The sequence below is a fragment of the Neopsephotus bourkii genome, unplaced genomic scaffold (assembly GCF_033783945.1).
Source record: "Neopsephotus bourkii isolate Nb327-2 ecotype Australia unplaced genomic scaffold, CSIRO-AGI_Nbou_v1 NB_951, whole genome shotgun sequence".
Taxonomy (NCBI): domain Eukaryota; kingdom Metazoa; phylum Chordata; class Aves; order Psittaciformes; family Psittacidae; genus Neopsephotus; species Neopsephotus bourkii.
In genome coordinates this window covers 3715841-3735345 of record NW_026901445.1, presented here as the reverse complement: position 1 = coordinate 3735345, position 19505 = coordinate 3715841, and the positions used below count along the sequence as shown (strand labels likewise).

The 19505-nt window shown below is 45.3% G+C and overlaps 1 protein-coding gene across 3 annotated transcripts in view; it reads left to right on the top strand.

The window, feature by feature from the left end:
• Positions 1–561: 561 nt before the first annotated feature.
• CXCL12 (C-X-C motif chemokine ligand 12) overlaps positions 562–19505 on the top strand; it is a 29925-nt gene continuing 10981 nt past the window's right edge. Inside the window, exons 1-5 of one of the 3 annotated variants that reach the window (XM_061358842.1) lie at positions 573–872; positions 5836–5953; positions 9350–9436; positions 13060–13157; positions 14998–18976. In XM_061358842.1, the coding sequence (XP_061214826.1) occupies positions 812–872; positions 5836–5953; positions 9350–9436; positions 13060–13157; positions 14998–15029 (396 nt within the window). In that variant the 5' untranslated portion in view covers positions 573–811 and the 3' untranslated portion in view covers positions 15030–18976. Of the gene's footprint in view, positions 873–5835; positions 5954–9349; positions 9437–13059; positions 13158–14997; positions 18977–19505 lie in introns of those variants that run through there. The other 2 variants (XM_061358844.1, XM_061358843.1) reach the window with 2 other exon arrangements.

The following is a 19505-nucleotide window of genomic DNA, read 5'->3' as shown; positions in this document are numbered from 1 at the left end:
ACTCGCTTCGGCTAATACGGGGAAAAGGTTGTGTTCCGAGCCAAGCATGCGGAGGCAAAAACTGAAAGCATCCGTCTCCTACCTCCTCCCCTTCCCCCAAATGCCCACATAAACCTGGGGATATTATCTTTATATTCTATTATAATCTGGGAAGATAAATCTGGGAAGATGCCTCGTTTGAGGCTCTGGATCTGATGTCCAGAGCACCAGTGTAAGTCTAAATTCGCGCCCACGGGAGTGAAGGGGGATTTTTCTCATCCCGGTGTAAATACTGAGGTGTTACAGGCGCGTCCCCACAGCTGTCCCAGCTCTAGCAGCCCTGGTTCAAGAACAGAGCGGCCGGGGTGCCTAGAAAGGACCGTGGTTGGCATAGTTGGGGGAGAAAACATTTCCCCCGCTATTGGGGCTAGATGGAGTGTCCTTGATGCCGGCTCCCCACCGAGCCGCAGCCGTGAGGGGAGGTGTGGGGTGTCCCGGGGATAGGGCACTGCAGCTGCCGTCCCACGGGGGCTAGGGTCGTGGGGCTGTTGGGGTAAGCGCTTTGCCTAGGGGAAGACTGCCAGGCTGACGGAGTGCCGAGAGAAGCCCTCGCTCTTTTGGTTCCTGTCCAAGCATTTTTAACAGAGGAAGGATGTAATAACATGCCACGGGCAATAAATCATAGGTTAGCTACTCCCCCTGGCTCCCCTCCCCCAGCCCCGGCGGTCCCGGCCCCTCTATAGAGGGAGGGGAGGAGGGGACTCCAGCAGAGCGCTCAGCCGCCGGGACGAGCAGTGCAGCGCCTGCCCTGCGCCCCGCCAGCCGCCTCACCATGGACCTCCGCGCCCTGACTCTGCTCGCCTTGGCCCTGGCCATTCTCTCTCTCTCGGAGGGTAAGTGAGCTGCCGCTCTCCCCTCCGCTCCTGCCTGTGAGCGCTGCGGAGCCAGCCCGGCCGGGAGATGCCGTCCCGTGGCAAGCCCCGCTCTTTCCCTTCTCGCTGCAGCTTCTCCGGGCTCTCTCTCCTAGCGCTGCTCAGATATGGGGGACTGGCGAGCCCCGAGCCGTGCTGCGGTGAGCTGGAGGCAGGCAGGCTCTCCCTCCCGCTCTCCCTCGCTTTTTTTTTCAAAAGAAGGCTGGTCAAAGCCATCAGCTGCCAAACTTATCCCAGATTGAGATCGGCTGGGGGAAAGCATTCAGCAGCGTTCTGTCTGTAGGGAGCTGGTTGGGTTGCAAAATACGCGTATCTATTTCCACTTTAAAAACACAGCCTTTAAAGTTAACAAGAAATGAGAAACAGACGGTTTGCTCGGTTCCCTTTCTATCCCCTGTCGTGATCTATCTTCCCTCTATCAGGGCAGAGCTGAGCCAAAGTGGTCACCCCGCAGGAACCACCGGTCACCTCGTACCCCCTGCGAGAGCGCACGGGGAGCTGCGCGGATGTGAGAGGGGGGTCTGTACAAACGCCGGCTGGCAGCAGGCGGTCGCTGCTACAGCGGCGTTTGTCGCCGTTCGCACCGCGCTGCAGCGCAGTCTTGCAGCCCGACCTCCCCACGCCGAGCCCGCGGTCACCCCCGGAGCGCAGCCGCAGCTGCAGCTGGCTCGCCCGCTACCCGCTGTTGGGAGCCGCCGGACTCGGGCAGCCCCGGGAGCTCGGCAACCTGCACCTCCTGCTCCGCATCCCGTGGGCAGCCCTGTGCCGCCGGGCTCCGGGGAGAGGCGACTAAGCGTGGCAGCGCGGGGTTCCTCCCCGCAGCCTCTGGGCATCTCCAGGGCGTTCCTTCTGCGGCTGCCTTCTCGCCTGACAGAGATTTGCCGCCTTTTGTCCCCTCATCTAAAGCTTGCTGGGCTAGGTAAGGAGCGCCCTTTCAAATCCCCTCTCCCACCTTATTCTCCCGTTCTAGTGACCGAAACTTGGTTATTCCCCACCCAGGGCGACAAAGGATGCCCTCCGGTGCCCTCTTTGTGTAGCCTGAAAGAGTTAATTGTTCCCTATAATTTTCCCGAAACCTTCCTGCAGTACAGTCCCAGCAGCAGCCCCTTCCCGGTGAAGCACAAGGAAACCCGGCACGGAGCAAGTGCTGCCTCGGAGAAACTCCAATCAGCGGGCCTGGGCAGGTGGTCTCTTGGCCCCGAGACCCGCTGCTCTGGGGCTGCGGGCGGGAAGCTAAGGGAATCCAGGGACCGCAGGTGCTGGGGCCAGTTCCAGACCCCCGGCGCCTCCGGTCCAGCATCTCCTGAGCGTACGATGTTTCGGTGGCTCGGTCCGGCCGGTGCCCGGGGTGGGGGAACGGACTTAGAGTGGGCTGCCCTCGCCTCTGCAGGCTAGTGGGGCTCTGGAGCGAGCTGTGGGAGCTTTCCTTTATGGCAGGGCAAGTGCGCCAGCACCTGGCTACCTGAGTGAGGAAATGGTTTAAAAGGGCTGGAGAAAAACTAGTGTAAGGGGAGAGACCCCACCGGCTTACAGTGATAAAAGTGATTTTTTTGCCTACATCCTTTCATGTCATGTAATGTTCTCAACTCTGGTCGAGTTGAGGGCCTGTGAGGGCAGGCGAGCTCTGAATGCTTTGCAACTACGCTGGTAAAGCTCTGTCTGCCTATAACAGCCTCAGTTCCAAGGGAAATTGAGCTGTTTTAGTCTTAAAAAGTTGCTAGCCTTCTCCCTATACTGATAGATGCATCCTTGGTAGGATAGCGTAAAATGATGCTTCCTTCAGATGTTTTGTCCTTTTATGCCCAGCCTGTTTCCCTGCATTATAGCTTCTCGCTCCACTCAAGTGCCCAGTGCTTCTCAACCCACACAGCAAGTTATCAATGGTAACTGAATGTCCAGTTCCATTGTGGGTGAAGCAAGGCAGATCCCTACAGGGTGAAATAGGTATCATCCAATGTTGATGAATGTCTACTCTGAGAGTTTTTTGTGAGTGTTTTTCCTTTAGAAAAAGGCTGTTAGAAGGAGCAAAACTCAGGTTTGAGTTGTAAAAGAGTAAAACTATTATTTAAAAAACCCCAAACACCCATAAGAGCCCTTTGAACCCTTCTGGTGGAAACTAATGTTCTTTTTTTCTTTCTAAGGAGGTAAGGCTGAAGGAATGACATTGCAATGACTGAACAGTGTCTAGCTCTTCTGTCACTTTTGACTATATTCACCCATTTTAAACAAATGTGCCAGACAGAGGTCTCAAAAGCTTTATGTACCCTCAGTTTCACGAAAACTGTTTTCATGTAACAGGGCAATTAACAGGCTACTAATTTGTCCTACTGAGAGGATGGCTTCAGCTGGTGCTTAGTGTTTATTAGACATCAGAGAACCCACAGAGCATTAACTCCTGCAGTACAGATATTCAGAATAATTGACTTAATCATCTGTACTGTGAATGGAACAATCTGTTTCTAATTCTTAAAGGAGATAAGGAAGACTTTTGTCTACCTCAGAAATGTCCCCATCCCAAATTGTGAGCCCCAGATGGCCCCTTCCCCCTTCTACTTTGGGATGATAGGGGTTCATGTATTGGGAGGTGTCATACACAACAGTTTTCCTTGGTTTTCAGCTTTGCTGAGAGCAGCGAGCCACAGCCAAGCTTTTGGAGACAGAGTGGAGGGCAGTGACAGGAGATGCTGGTTCGCAGTTAGGGATGCTGAGAGCTGGCCCAGCTGATGCCTGTGCTGCTGGTCCCAGGTGTAGCAACAGAGGCATTAGCCTGTTGCTGATCATGCAACAAGGGGTACAGAGACACCAAAATGATTCTTGTGCTGGGAAGGCAGTCGTCATTCCACCTTGCATTGAGATAGCAGAACATCAAATGCTTCCCCTTCTTGCTTGCTGTGATGGATGCTCTTTCTTGGGCACGAAACAGCTTTGGGACTCAAGGACATGTTAGTCACAGTTAAGCTTTCTCTGCTCCTGGTTTCAAGTGTTACAGGATCAAAAGTCCCTCTTCCAGTCTCAGAAAGGACAGAATTGTATTCTCAAATCATAGATCTGAACAGTTCATCTCTCACTGCTGTTTAGGATAAAGCTTGCTTAAACTTGGTACAAGCTTGCAGAGACGTTTCCACCGCAGCCGTGATGAATGCTGTTCTATGACTGCATTCAGTTTCAGCCTCCCTTTCCAGTACAAACACACTGATGTGCAGCTGTGAGGCACATAACTGCAGTGGAAAACCCTAGCGGTTTTCTCCCTCCCTTCCACATTAGCACTAGTCAGCCTAATGCATGTTCAGAGGCTTACTCTGCAGCCCTTCTTCCTCTTCCCCTGCAGATGGGAGATTCTCTTCTCATTTATTAACTCATAGATGATATCACTGTTTGGACTGCCATAAAACTGGTATAAAAAGTGCTCCAATTTTGTTACCTTTCAGTCTAGATCCTGATGTGAATCTGGAGCAACTCTGCTCCCACGGATTCCTCTGTCTGCCCATCTGCCTGTGGGATCTGATTCTGGCTCATGTCTTGGTTGAGGCAACTGAAAAAAAAAAGGGTTCCCTCCTTAGGACAGGGTGATTTCACCGTGTTTTCTGGGGTTATATGTGCTACAGACAGGCACTGTTAAATATGCAATGAACGCAGATCTGCTGCACTTTGAAAAGCTGTCTCTTTTCTCACCTTCCTAGATGGCAGTTGAGGGATTCCAAGCCTTTCCCTGCTCTTTAGATCTCCATCTGCCTTTAAGCTATCTGGGTTTGGATGCTGGGAGTGCTTCTGTGTGGCTAAATAAACAGGGTGGCAGATTGCCATGTAGGATCTAAAGCCCTATCAGATATAGATCTGACCATCTACAGCATAAACCAGACCTTATGGATTAGGTGTATGAACTTAATTCCTCCCAGAGGTTGAAAGTGTTCCACTGGGAAATTGTTTAAAATCTTAGCAGCTCTTTCTAGGCTTCCAGGCAAGGCTTCTGTGTTTGTATTTTAGTGTTCATGGAGCTTCGAAGCTTACACACAGAATAAGGACCTTATTTATGTGCACTTGTTTGCCAGTAATTAAGTTCTCCCATGGAGAACTGGGTAGCAGGGCTTCATCAGAGGCTGTGGTGAGTGCCAGGCTGCTTTTCTCTGCATGTGTATACATGGCTGACTTTTAGCCTGGGAGGCTACACTTAAATCTGTCCATAGTGATGCCGGTGACAAAACTCCCATCCATTCGGGTGGAGCCCACCTTGCCCGGTCCCTGTCTTTTCGATTGCCGTTACTTTGCCACAGGTGGGGTGCTCAGAAGACTCCAGATCTCTCCTGCGAAGCCTGCTGTGATCTCCGTCTCTGAGTCGCACCTCTTTGTGCGAGTATCTCTGTCTGGGAGTAAAGTTTGGCTGTAGTGGGGAAGGGTCAGTCCTGGGCCCTGGGAAAGCCTAAAAGACTCAGAGCTTTTCTGTAGCCAGTAAATCCTCCCTGAAAAGCCTGCACCTGAGCCGAGCTGTTTTGATCTGAACTCTTTGGAATTCGTCGCTTTCTTCTGGCTACCTTCTAATTTGGCCTCGGGTCAAAATCGTTTGACAAGAACAGCACTGAAGACAAGTGCCCCCTCTTTTGGCCTTTATCTTGTCTAATTACCAGGAGCATCCCCGCACAATGGAGCGGCTCTTTATTCCAATCTCTTCTTATTTACTTATCTTCATTTTCTTTCCCTCTTCTTTTGTCTTCCAAAATCCCACGCACTATTATTGAAAGGCTGGGTACTGGGGTAAAAGGATTGTGCTGTGAGCTGTGGGCAAATGCTCCCACAATACTACAGCTTTTCTATTGCTTTTTTTCACCTGCATTTTTGAAAGGCGTTTCTGTCAGCCCTGCTCCGTGTATCTGTGCTGCTGACCGGGAGCAAGAGGGAGTAACGTGTCCTTTCTCTCCGTGTCCCACAGAGAAACCGGTCAGCCTGACTTACCGATGCCCCTGTCGATTCTACGAGAGCAACGTGGCAAGAGCCAACATTAAGCACCTCAAAATCCTCTCCACACCCAACTGCTCACTTCAGATTGTGTAAGTCTCTTACCCTTTTCAGCTGGGTGCAAATCTCAGGTGTTAAAAAGAAGAGTAACAGAGCTGGCTCCTGCTTTGATGGCTGCAATTTGGTCTGTCTCATGCCATTCTTTCCAATTCATCTCTTCACTCCATGTGTCAGACACAGCTGGCCCCTGCTTTCCCACACACAAAGATGCCCAGGTAGATTTTTCCCAGCTGTGTTCTACCTCTGTGATCTTCCTATGACGATGTGATCCCATGTACTGTTCCCCCATGGGTATGTGAGCAGGAATGTCAGAGAGGCTGTCCATTGCCTTTGGATGTGGAGCTTCACACTTCGGAGAAAAGGCTTTACAGTGGTATTAGTCTTCTAATGCTCCACTTCTCTAAAGAGAAGAGATAAACAAGCAAAAGGAATTTCTGGCTTTCATGCAGTTTCCACAGGAGTTACAAAGTCTAAACATATGCTGGCCTATCTAGGGACATTCTTACCAGGCAGTGACTGTCTCTGGTAAATGACAGATCACATCATGCCAGAAATGATGGGTTCCAAATAGAAAATGACCTCTTCATTTTTTTCTGAAACAAAACAAAACAAAACCCCAAACCAGTCAACCCACTGATTTTCAGGAAAAAATCGGGTTGTAGATTTGTGTGTGCATGTTTTAAGGAAAGTCTTTTTTGGTTCATTTGTTCATTGGTGACCCCCTCCCTCCCCTCACAGAATGCAAAATCTTTAAAAGGAAAAAAAAAAAATAGCACTCATCTTTTCACTGCAAGGGAGCCTTATTACTGTCAACTCCCGTTGATCTTTGTAGGAGGGTCTCAGTGACTAGAATGGGTTTCTGTGCAGTGCTCCCATTACTAGTTCTCTCTTCGATCCATGCCGAGCTCTTCCATTTTCAACTGAGATGCTGTAGATATCCGCCCTTTTTCATCATTTCTGCACTTAGAAAACTGATGTGGTTTCACGAGATTTGTTAGGAATGTACGGATATATTGAAGGGCATGTATCTGTCCACGAACTGGTTTTCATTCATATGTTTTTTTTCTTGTTTGAACCACTCTGGGTAGGTCATATACATTTTCTCATGCATACATCTGCCTTAGGATTTGGTGGGGGACAGTGAGAAAAATGTAAGCCTCAGCTGAGAAATAATTTCTTTTCACAGAAATGACAAAACCAGCTGTTACTAACTCTGCTCTCTACCTATAAACAATTTTGGAGGCAAGCATCCAAAATACTGTAGTGTATGGATTTGTGCTCTGGGACTTCAGTGAATATCATCAGGGTCCCAGCGCTAAGCCTTTATAGAGGATTTGGAATTTTCTGGAGTAGTTTCAAGAAAGACAAGGGTAGAGTACATTTATCTCTTAATTAAGATGGGATTATAGTTATTGCAGATAGATAACAGCATAAACCAGCTCATGTTCTTGTCCATTCCTGACCCAAATATATTTGTTTTCAATGTGATTTATGGCACATGAAACACATGAACCTGTTGTTCACCACCTCTTTGTTAGTTTGAAAAATAAAGTTTTTACCCAGAAACATCCTGAGTGCAAACTAGGTCTTTATTGAAACAGAAGCTGAAATAGAATCAAAACTAACATAAATTTCTCATCTTGATGGTTTTAAGCACACTTTGAATGTAGTCAACATGCATTGTACAGTGGAGATGTAAGTAACTTAACAGATACCATTTTCAGGAATAGAGAATCTCAGTGAAATCATATCGTTTCAAGGAAAGACTGTTTTTTTGCACTCCCCTTTATAGTTGAGCAAAATTCTACCTGAGCAAAAAGCCTAAGAGCAGGCTTTTGTCTTTTCTTCTATTGGAAGTCATCTCTCCAAACTCAAATATCCTCTGTCAGTGTCTACTGTCACAAAGCCCACCCTAAATTCCTTGTTTGTTGGTACAAGGAAATAAGTACTTTTAACATGCAATTAATTGCATCCTAAAGCAGACACCTAGACCAGTTCAGATCAACACTCTATACAAAAACCTTGGTCTCTGCTGTGACTAAAAGGAGGATGGGCCGATAGGCTCAGAAACAACTGTCAAAAAAAAAAAAATTAAAATCAATGTCTTAATATTAGGTGAGATGAATTGCATTGCATTCCTCTGGAATGGTGGCTGGAGGCTGGTTACACATGCTTTCGGTTCTGTATTCTATGAGGCCAGCTCAAGAGTTCCCAGGCATTGCTAACATCAGCAAATCCATTCTTACTCTCTGTTGGTATCACTTCACTGGAAATATTCCAGCTTGGCATTGCTGTAAGGAAAATATGAATTAGGCCCATTCATCTCTTTATTGGCACAAGGTTTGCAAGACTGCATCTTCTATGTGTTTATGTTACAACTGTGTTGTTGCATAACTTCAGACCAAGGAGCATTTTTGACCTGTTATTTCTTACTCTGTAGTTTTATATTCAACAGATTTCATTTTATAAAGCAGGAAACATTTTGGCTTCCATCCAGCAAAATGCTTAAACCAGTACTGAACTTATTCCTATGGGCATTTCCATGAAATTGCTGTTTTGGCACTTTTGCATGGCAGGCAGGCTGCTTAAGGGGGAACTTCTGAGCAGCTGGGGCAGAGGCAGGGTACTTCTGGAAACATGGGAGATCACAGCACTCTCAAGAGGCCTTGAGATCCCTGGAGGGTAAGACCTGCTGATGCGGGTGAAGAGCTACTTGTACTGCTTCTGTATGAAACATGCAGATAGCACAAATGCCAAATTCACAGGGAATTTAGATTAGCTGAAGAGACTGGTGTGGAAAGTAGAGCTTGTTCATCCAGGAGAAAACCCTCAGGAGGTTTCTGCTTTTGTTTCCAGTGCTAAGAGAAAACTTGCCTCTGGCACTATGGTACTTTCAGTTGTCTTCCTGCCTGCAACCTGTTTGTTCAGTCTTGTATAAAACAAAAAGCAGAGTTACCCTTTCAGAACATCCAGGAGGTATGGTTTGGTGTCTGTCTTCAAAACGTGTGAAGTTCTACTTTTGTGTGGAATCTGAAAGCTGTTCCTAATTCCTTCCAAAAATGACCCACATTTACCATGTCAGTATTTCCAAATGAAGCTTAGCCATTGTCAGCACTGAACTCCTAACACCCCAGGTATGAATTGGAAAACTTTGATTCAAATTCTATGTCTGTGCCAACCCCACATGCATCCTAGTGCAGACCACAAGAATCATCATCAGAGGAGACAGATGGTACCAGTGTTTTGAAACCAGGTATACTTGTAATAGGTGCCTCGAGGATGGCAGGAATAACACATTCTCTTCATGGGTTAACTGAGAGCAGTATTGACACCCAAGGAAAACAAGACATTAGGGAGGTGGGTGGCTGGTGAGTGCAGGCTGAGGAGCAGTTGTCCACTGGGCTCACTCTGACTTTTCTCCTTTACAGTGCGAGGCTCAAGAGCAACAGCAAGCAAGTGTGCATTGATCCCAAGTTAAAGTGGATCCAGGAATATCTGGAGAAAGCTTTAAACAAGTAAGGCAAGAGACAAATGGACTTAACAGCTAACATCCTGAGTTATTAAAGGGTAGAACATTAAGGGCTGGCTTTCACCATGTGGACAAAATACTCGTGGAATCAGATACTGTTTTGAAGAAGGGTTTGGAGTTGACCTAGTCTGTATTAAAACAACATCTTATAGCATATTCTAAATGTTAAAATAAGAGTTTTGCCAAGGTTTGAGGCAAAATTTCTCCTAATGAATCTGTTCTGGGGTCCCCAACTCATCTTCTTTTAAAGAAAAGCCGTTCTCCCAAGGAAAATGTTTCCCCAAGCCAAACTACAGTTACTTTAGAATCTATATTGTTCCAGTTTCTTTTGACCCCCTTCTCCATGTTACACTGGGGGTCTGTTTGCACAGGCAGCTGAGGCATAAGGGGTCTTGGCTCTATAGATTGTTTCTCTGCTGGCCAGTGTGGAGTGCTACTAATATCAGCCAAGGTGAGATGCACTGCCATGAATAATGCTCTCACACGAGGCCAGGGGAAAACCAGCGATACTTGGCAAATTCAGACTTTTAAAATCTATTTTTATTCCCCTTGAAAGTGGCTGATCATGACTACTCTGAGGTGGACTCAGCCTATCTCAGCTCAGTTTCACGGTTAGCAGCACACAGAACATTTCTGTGAGCAGGGGAGGGCTCCAGGCTTCCTGGGATGGAAGATGAGACAAGTAATGGTACAAAGCATTTTGTTGCTTACCCTGTGTCCCAGGCTGTTGTTGATCCAGCAGTGGCATTTTGGCCAGCAAACCTACCTGTGCACTCAGTATCCCTCCCACCCTTGTGACCATATTCCCACCCTCAGTAACCATGCTGTAACCCTGCTCAACCTTGTCCCCCTGCAGCTATAGGGTAAAGGCAGGGCTGGAATCCAGTCATTTGCAAAGGCACTGCTTTCTCGGAGAAATGTGCCTGGGTATGGCCCCAGGGCAGATGTGAGGCTGTACAGGCAGCTGAATGCCCTTCACTGTTCACTTTGTAAAGGTATCTGCCAAACAAGGTGTAGTTAAAAAAACCCTAGCTCTTTGTTCCCGTGTGTTCTTAAAATAAGCAATGGGAAAAATGATACCAGAAACAGAGAGATTCCTCCATGTGGCCCTTTTGGGACCACAGTGGGGCCAAGAGTGAGGAGGAGGAGGGAAGGAAGCTAGCTAAAAAACTTACTGTGATTCCAGCCCTGACAGCTCTTCCCATCTCATCTGATGCTCAGTGCCTTCTTTGCTGCCAGTACTCAGTCCTCTTGTCTTTTGGTCATATTCTCTGTAGTGGTAATCCAGGTTCATGATGCCAGGATGGCTTTGTATTTAGGCATAACTGAACCGAAGAGCAGGATATCCTCCATGCTGACTGTCCTAGGGGCTTGAGCAACTTTGTTTTCCAACTTCAGGAAATCCTCAAGTCCCTGCCTAGATATCTGCTTGCTGTCGTCCCCAGTGGAGCCCTTTGTGCTGTTAATAAGACCTAAAATTTAGGAGGCACTTAAAATTTGTAGGGTTGGGCAAATGGGTTTATGTGCTCATATCCTGCCTGCCCGATTTAGGGGAATAAGTCAGCTGGAACACATCCTGCTCTCACTTCCAGTAGAGAAGATTTTGGGCCAGCTCTACTGAAACCAGTGAGCCTGTGCCTGATCTCCAGCCGGATTCTGGGTTTTGTTTATCTAACACTAATCCAGAAGCAATTCTGCTAATTTGGTGGATTATGTCCTGGTTTACATTAAGTAACAGAAGAGATTTTGGTCCCAGCTCTATGAAATAAGATGACAGAAAGCATATATCTCCATCACCTAATCCTGTAATCATGGCATTATTTTTGTTTTCCAACTAGTAATGCAAGCACCAGTGGCATTTTCATGCTTCACAGACAGTGAGGGCTCTGTCTGTAGGATTTTCACAAGGCATGTTTTTGATATATTTTAGTGCACAGCTTTGACTTCTTCAATGAAATGTACTTTGGAATATATTTATAGCACATCAAACAATTCATATATTTGAATTGGAGCCATATGAATGTTGGTAGTTTAAAACACCGATATCCCTCTAAACTACTAACAGCTTGTAAAATAAATCTATATAGATCTATAAATGTTAATGTAGCTATCAATTTCAATCAGCCATATATTATATTTTTTCACTTGTACTGAAATTGTATGAAATGTGACGTTACCCTATATGCACTAGCAATAAAATGGCTAATTGTTTCGCGTTATCAAAACCCAATTGTACATGGGAATTTATTTTTCTGGAATAAAAGCAATACTTTTTGTAGAAAGGGCTCTTGTAATTGCTTAAGTAAAATCTAAACTGTCAAGACATCCTAATCTATATCAGTGCTTCAATAGAAGAGTATCTTCTGTGTTATAATCTGCAGCTAAAGTAAAGGAAAACTTCATAGAATATGGTAGTCCGATACAATAGATTGTGAAACCAGAGATGGTTTTTAGTATGAAATTTTTTTACTCACTAATTCAGCTTAGCCTTTATTATCGCTTTATATTCATCACATCTCCATGTAATATACACACTTATTCAACATCAGTAAAATACATTCAGGCTGTCAGGAATACAAATTCCTTAACTGGCTTTAAAAATCATTGTGCAGCTGCTGTGGCCAACATCATTTCAACATTCATCCATTTTATAAGCAAGGGGCAAATCAGTCCTTCCTTGAAATAGCTAACAAATCCTTTATCACTTCCATACAATCCCAGTCATCATTTACTGTACATCAACTGTCTTTTCCTTCTCCCTTCACACAAGGATATGCAAAATCAGGCCCTTGCAGAGAGAACAGAGCCTAAAATAAAGAGACAAAGTTGTCTCCTGTTGAGTTAATATAGTCCCACCTTAAAACTTCCCTCTGTCCAAGATGCTGGAGTCCATTAAGCTCAGTGCCTACCCTTGGCACAGACAAGAGAGCTGATGGATCTGGAGAAGATAACAAACTCAGATAGGAAAAACCTTTCCCTTGAGCTCTCTGGGAGAATAGAAACTCCCAGCTTCTAGAAGCTGGTTGCAATAGGAGCCAAGTGCTGCTACTGCCTTCCTTCATAGTCTCTGTAAGCACTGGTGTGGCAGCTCTTCCTAATTTCTGAGCTTATCTGTAAATAAGGGCTGAAGATGCCAAAACAACTGCTACACCAAGTGTCTGCTGGGTGGACAACTCACACAGTGGGAGACAATATAGGTGACTATCTTTATAGCCTTGTCTTAATCCTGCTGAGTAGCCACCAGTTCTTGTTGTTATCAGTGGGAATGCTGGGGGGGAAGTAAAAAATCCAGACCCCCTCTGCTTTCATTGTACCTCAGCAAGTACCATGTGGATGGTGAGTTTCCTGGCTGACCATATCTAGCAGGAAATGGGGGAGGCTTTGGTGTTTTGGGGAAAAGCATGGTTCTGGCCTGAGAATTGAATGTCCTGTCACCAGGGCACTTTCATTTGTGTAGTGTTTCCTCTGAGGCAAGGTTATATGAAAGGGGATGTTATAATTGTTTGCACCCTGCCAGCAAGGTGTGATGGGGCCATAGAATAAATGTGAATAAGGCCTTTGTATGTGGATAATTTATGGCAGTCTTTTTGTATTTTTCTTTTAATTTAGACCACGTCATCGCACTCATAAAAAAAAGCAACAGAAGAAACGGGGCCCACTCTGCCCTTCCCGAACAACACCACTAAAGTCTCCAGGGAGAAAGAATGGTAGGAGGCATTAGTTTCTGAGCTGGGGTACCTCAGGTTTGAGTCCCTGCTCTTCCATTGACCATCCTATGTGACATTGAGCAAATATATTAGTTTATCCAGACCTCCATTTTTCCCATATTTGTTGAGGATAACACCTGTACCCTCCCTGCAAAGGACTTTTGTATAGATAAAACTCCTAAAACAGTGAGAAAGTTCAGCCATTACAGAGGTGGGAATTTTTTTCCCCATTTTATAGATGGGAAAATGGACACCCAAAGAGGCCAAAATAACCCTGAAACAAAGATAGAGTCTAAAACAGGGTAAAGGTTTGAACGCCCTATTTCTTTTAGCTGGCCATATTCCTTCAATACGAAACTGATAGAGTTAAACTATAAATAACAGTTGTGAATTTGTCACTGATGTTTTTTTAATGAGAAATGCAGTACTGAGTAACGGCAACCCAATTTGGTGCAGTAGTTACTGGTTGACACCTCTTCTATGGCAAGTCCCAGAGAATGGTTTTATTTATGCCAGAGCTCTGGATGACTCATTTGCTTTTTTCCCACCAGGATGGTTTGTCCTGCTTTTCTGCACCAAAAGAAACAGGGGTACCTGTGTGGAATATTGGAAAAGATATCTTCAAAGAGGAAAATTTTGCTTGTGCCTTACTCATCTTTTTTATGTCTGGATGATTTTTCTGGGACTACCTTTACTGAGAGTAGCCACAACTGTCTCTGGTTGTTAGCACACTATCATACTTGTCCAGCAGACATTGAAAAGGATGTTTGTGCTGATCCTGTACGCTAGACAAGACATTCTGAACACCAGGGTTTTTAGTTTTTAAATACTTGGTCTCTGACACTTGTAATTCAGGCTTAGTGACCACTTCTAGATGGCGAAAGCCAATCAGCCTGGAGCAGGAGTAGGAGTCACTTCAGACAAAACCTGGAGTCCACCAGCAGGGACTGGCTCCTTGTTCTGAGTGAATCCTGCACACAATAGACCTGCACTTACTGTGATGCCTAACCCACTACTCCCCCTGGGTACCATGCTTACACCGAGTATGGGCAACTCCATTTGTCTGCCTCCTACCCTGAGCTCCCTACCTCTGCACTTAATGCCTCACACATTTACTGTGCTGCTCACCCACCCTGTCACCCCACCTGCACTGGGCAGCTGGTCACCATGAGCTGTGACATGCTGCCCAGCTGCTCAACACAGGTGAGGTCCCAGGGCAGGGTGGCCACAGTGATGGCTCCTGGCTGAGCAGCACTCATGGGATCTGCTCTCCAGCCACTCCATGGGAGGAGCTGAACACCAAGAGCAAAGCATGAACTGTCCTCTGTGTTCCTTCATCCTCACAGAGATCTGGAACCCTGTGGAGCTTCAGTTCATGAATCTCCAGCAGAGCTGTGGGGCAGGGGGAGGTAGAAGGAGCATTCCCAGTGCTACTTGCTCCACTACTGGGGCTGCTCACAAATGATTAATCCCTCCTTTCCCTGCTGGTGTTTTTTGCCAATTCTCTTTGCCCATCGATAATTCTCTGCTCTGGCTTTCAAGTCCAGAATAAGCTTCCTAGCTAGCCTTCCTCCTGTGTTAAATCTGAACACCTTACTAACTGTGATGAGCACAATCTGCCCAAAATAACTCGCATTGCTGGGTCTACCCTGCTGTGTCCCAGTAGCTCCTTGTGGAGAACTTCCCCAAAAATGTTCAGCAACTACTGTTTGGAGGGGCTGCAAAATAAATGCCTTTGGGTTAGTCCAGGCACAGATTTGCTGTTTGACTAGGCCTGATATCAAAGCTTTTGCAACTAAAATCAACCTTAATAGTGTTTCACTCTGTTCTTCATCAACAGGAGGTTCAAGATGTAAGAGGCAAGCATTGTAAGCCGTCTACAGGATTTCTTACTGTAGGACCCAGAGAGCAGATAACCAGTATTAGGGAATGAATACATTTCACTGTTATGATGCAGCACAAAAGCAACGCTTGATGCATTTCCAAAAGTTGTTTCTTTTTGTTTGGGGTTGTTTGGGGGGCTTTTTGGTGATTTTATTTTTCCCACCCAAAAATTGGCTTCCTTTCACAGTGCTATTTTTATATAATAAGATGTAACTATTCAAGAGAAATAGTTTTTATAGAGGTTGGTTTATTACCTAGCACTGAGGGCATATATGAATTCAAACTAACCCTATGTTATTATATAATATTTTATTACCTTTGCTATGTAGAGGTCGTGCTTTATTTAACTTTCTTTGGGTTCATGCAAGTCTCCTGGAGTTTTAAACCTAGAAGGACATGAACTGTACAGTGCAATGATGTTGTGTAAGTAATGAAGGAACTCCTTGCCTCCAGAAGTCATCAAGGCCAAGAACATAGGAAGGCTAACCACCAGACGCTGATGAAAGTGGGCAGTATCACCATGCGTGACATTTATAGGTATTTGGGGTGAGAGACTAAACTGAGGGCTGCAGGGCTAAAGCCCTTCTCTGAAGATCAGAGACCTTGATGACAGCTATGAGCAGCTAGGTTAGTGCTCCTCTGGTATTGCAAGGTGCTAGTACTTGGTTTGCAGTTGTATGTGCTAGGAGCCACAACACTGATCTGATGTCACCTGGCATTTCCTATGTTCCTGTGTTTCTGATGACAAATTTTAGCATAAAAGACATGGGTTATTCTAGGTCTAACCACATGATCATGATGTAAGTTGCTTGAGGAGTCAGACACGCTGCCATGGACCAGGTATCTCTTCCCACCCATCTACAAGAGGTGGCTTCAGCTCTCCTGGCTAGATTTGCACTGAAGTAGGCAGAGATGCATTCATATAACCCTTCACCAATGATGTTGTAGCCTTGGTTACTGAACAGTCACAGGTTCCTGAGAGCAGTAACACCTTTGATTCCTCCGGAGATACCTAGAAGACGATGTCTGGCCACACCTGTGGAGAAAAGAGATGCCTGGGGCAAGAGAGGGTCGGCCCAATTTGTGGAAGGAGTGGTGTTTCTCAGGTGTGGAAATGAAGGCCAACACTCACTGTTCACCAGTGGTCATAGTCTTGTTTGCTGGTGAACAGGATAGTCTGGAATTTCCTTTGCAAAGTACCTGTGGGGACAGGCACCATTTTACGCAACAATCCTCTCTCTCACCCAGAAATCTCTTCCTCCCAATTCCTACCTGTATACGCAATATCTTTGCAGTATAAAGTAAGGAAAGACACTTGCAGTACTGTGATAATCACACGATGCTGCACACTGGGATCTGGGGGAAGCACATTTGTGCAGCACAGTAGTTGCATTTGTATGTACCTGTGTGTGTATTGTAAACAAAAAAATGTTGTGAGATTGTATGTTTTTTGAGCTGGTTGCTTCAAAAGGAATTTTCCGTGCAGCCTCTCAGGAACACTGAGAGGGATGTTTCACTAAGCACTCCTTTTTGTGGCAGGCATCTTCAGTGTCAAACAGGCACTTTGGCAAGCCAGGGACTATCCTACTTCTGAGTGTATTCAGGTAAAAATCTTGTATATTTTTCTCTGCAAAACAGTGCTATTACAGAGAGTGCTTCAGCTGGGACAACATCACCTCATTTGTTTTAAAGTAGAAACCAACTGCTGTGCCTAAAATGTATGTATGTATGTGAGATTTTGACATTCCTTCTATTGTTATTATTACCAATCTGGTGCTGTAAGTATATTGTGTCTCTGTTTTGAAAGGTCTGGGACCACTGTACTTGATGAGAATTGGAGTGTTGATTTAATGTGAGTAGGTTTATCTGTTGTTAAGAGTAAAGACAGAAAGAACTTCTATGAGAAAACTAGAGTTTCTTGTATCTTCCCTGGTCTGTGCTTTATATCCTAAGGTTTATCTTCTGTCCCCACACATGCCCCTGCAATTGCTGGTGGTTTGCCAGAGGTGGACATGTGAATGTCAAAGCCAAGAATGACTTCAGGGAAAGTGAGGAAGAATCTTGGTTCTGACACAGACATGGAGCTTCTCCCTTCACCCCAGAAGCTGCAGTCTTCACACATGCTTCCCATCAAAGGACAGCTCGAGGTCTGATTAATTCCCATCAGAGTAAACAGAGAATTGAATAATCCTCTGATTTTGATTCAACAGCATACCTTGTTAATGATGATTGAAGCCATGAAGATTCCTTTTCAAGGTGAAATGTCTTTCCAGTGGAAAGGTGGGGTGGGTGGATGTGACTGGACAGCCTTGCCAGAGCAATGCTGCAGTCCTGCTTAATGGGTACTGCATCTGAGGTCAGCACCAGTAGGGAAAGGTCTCCGGGCACATACCAACCCCACATTACAGTCTGGGCATGCAGACTGCTTTAACAGAAGCATTGAAATAGGCAGTCCTGGGAGCAATGCATGAGTAGCAGCAGGAATGAAAGGGACTCCCTGCAAGGCTAGGGAACTTTGACAGCCAGGTGCTGGCTGTCTGCCTCTGGCATTTCTTGTGACACACAGTTACCTGGGCCCTGACACTGCTGGTGACAGTTCCCTACTTGTGTCGCTGAGACCACCCAGGGCATGGGGCTGCTTTTGGGTACCACCACCATGTTCTTCCCTTGCCTGAAAAAGGTTGAGCACAGCATGAATGCAGGGGTGGTACAGAACTGGAGGAATACTTCAGTGAGAACCTGAAAAACCTTTCTCTTGCTTTAGACCAAATTTCAGCCTTGAGTGGGAAGCTTTATTCTTTGCCTGACATTATTTGCATGGTGCATTAGAAGAGCAGTTGTGCAGTTCGTACTTTGCTGCCTCAAGCTCCCTGCACTATCCAGTGCATCTCACGCTGTTCCTCGTGTGCACACCATGGTAATAGCAGGCTGAGAAGCAGCACTAGCAGAAACCTGCTTGGGGAGAACACCTGATTTTCCTTTTTGCCTTTAACTGTTGACCAAAGACCAAATCAGGAGAAGAAAGGATAGGGAGATGGGAGTGATGTAGGGACCACACATGAGGAGAATGCAAGAAAAGAGATAACACTGAACTGTGCTGAAAAAGCAGCTTCCATAAATGTGAAATCATCACATGTGGTATTTTCAGAGGGCAGCTGTCAAATCCTAAGGTTGGATTTTAATATTTTTTTTTCTTTAAGACTAGATGGTATTTATTGCTGTGCCAATTTATTTATACTAGCTTTATACTTGTCCGTATCGATATCTTATCTGAATTCTGCCTGAGGAAGGATGAAGTGTGACTCTCTGATGTGTTTTTAACTAAGGTGTTTGAGCAAAGTTGACTGCTCATTTTGCAATGAAGGCTATATTTGAAGTTAAATATACACATTTCATTGAAAATGCAGTTCCTATAGAAGTTTTTCTTGCTATTTTCCCTTTTTTAGCATCTAGAGGGTCCTTCTTTTCTCTGGCAACTTGTTTTGTGTGATGTCATTTATACTAACCAGGGGTTTCTGAGAACTTGTCACCTGAAATCTGATATTCTTTTTCTTTACCAATCCCACCAAGACAGATCTTATCTGCAAACATGAAACTCTGGTAGCCACAGAGAAGAAAACATATATCATGATGAAAGGGCTGCATGAACCTCCCATCTTCCACTCCTTAAGAACTCAGTGTTGTCAGAATGTGGTAAATACTGTACTTTATATTTTTACTCAGTAAAAAGCAATATCTTCCCAAATAATGTGAAAAGGGTTTTGTATTTGTGTTCCTGTAAGGCAGCTTTTATGGAGGAGTTATATTATGCTTTTGAAATTACTCCTTTCATAGAATATTTTGAAGATAAACACTTCTATATTGTCATAATTTCTCCTATAAATGTGTATGCACTTAAAATTTTCTTAATAAAAATGTCTATCTAAATGAAATTATTACTTGTTTCTAATTTTTTTTTGTCCTCACATACAAACAGCTAAAAGCTCCACACCAGTAAAAAGCTTCTGGTGTAGTTTAAGTCGCCAGTTTCTAGGATGCTTCCATGTAGCCTTATGGGCTCAGACTCTGCAGTGAACCTTAGGCAAAGTGCCGATAGGGTTTGACATGGAGCAGCAGCCTAGGAGATTGAAATGTGCTGTCTTAAAAAGGAAAAGCTTAACCATTTCCTCCCAAAACAGAAGCCCAACCTTTTGGGTTTTTAGTCTTTTTTTAGCCCTTAAGGCTTTTCTCCTGCAGCAGGTTGACTTCAGTGGCACTGGAAAGCTGTTTTTACTCCAACAACAAGGATGCCATAGTCATCTGCTGGGGAAGGGATAAGACTTTCCCTGAAGAGCCCAAGGGGTGACAGGGGATGCTCTTGGGGTTGGTTTTCCGAGGACTCAGCACCTTCAGTTTGAAGGTGGGAAATGGTTACAGAGGCTTGTAGGACTGGCCTGAGATCCTGGCGGTACAATCCTAACTTGG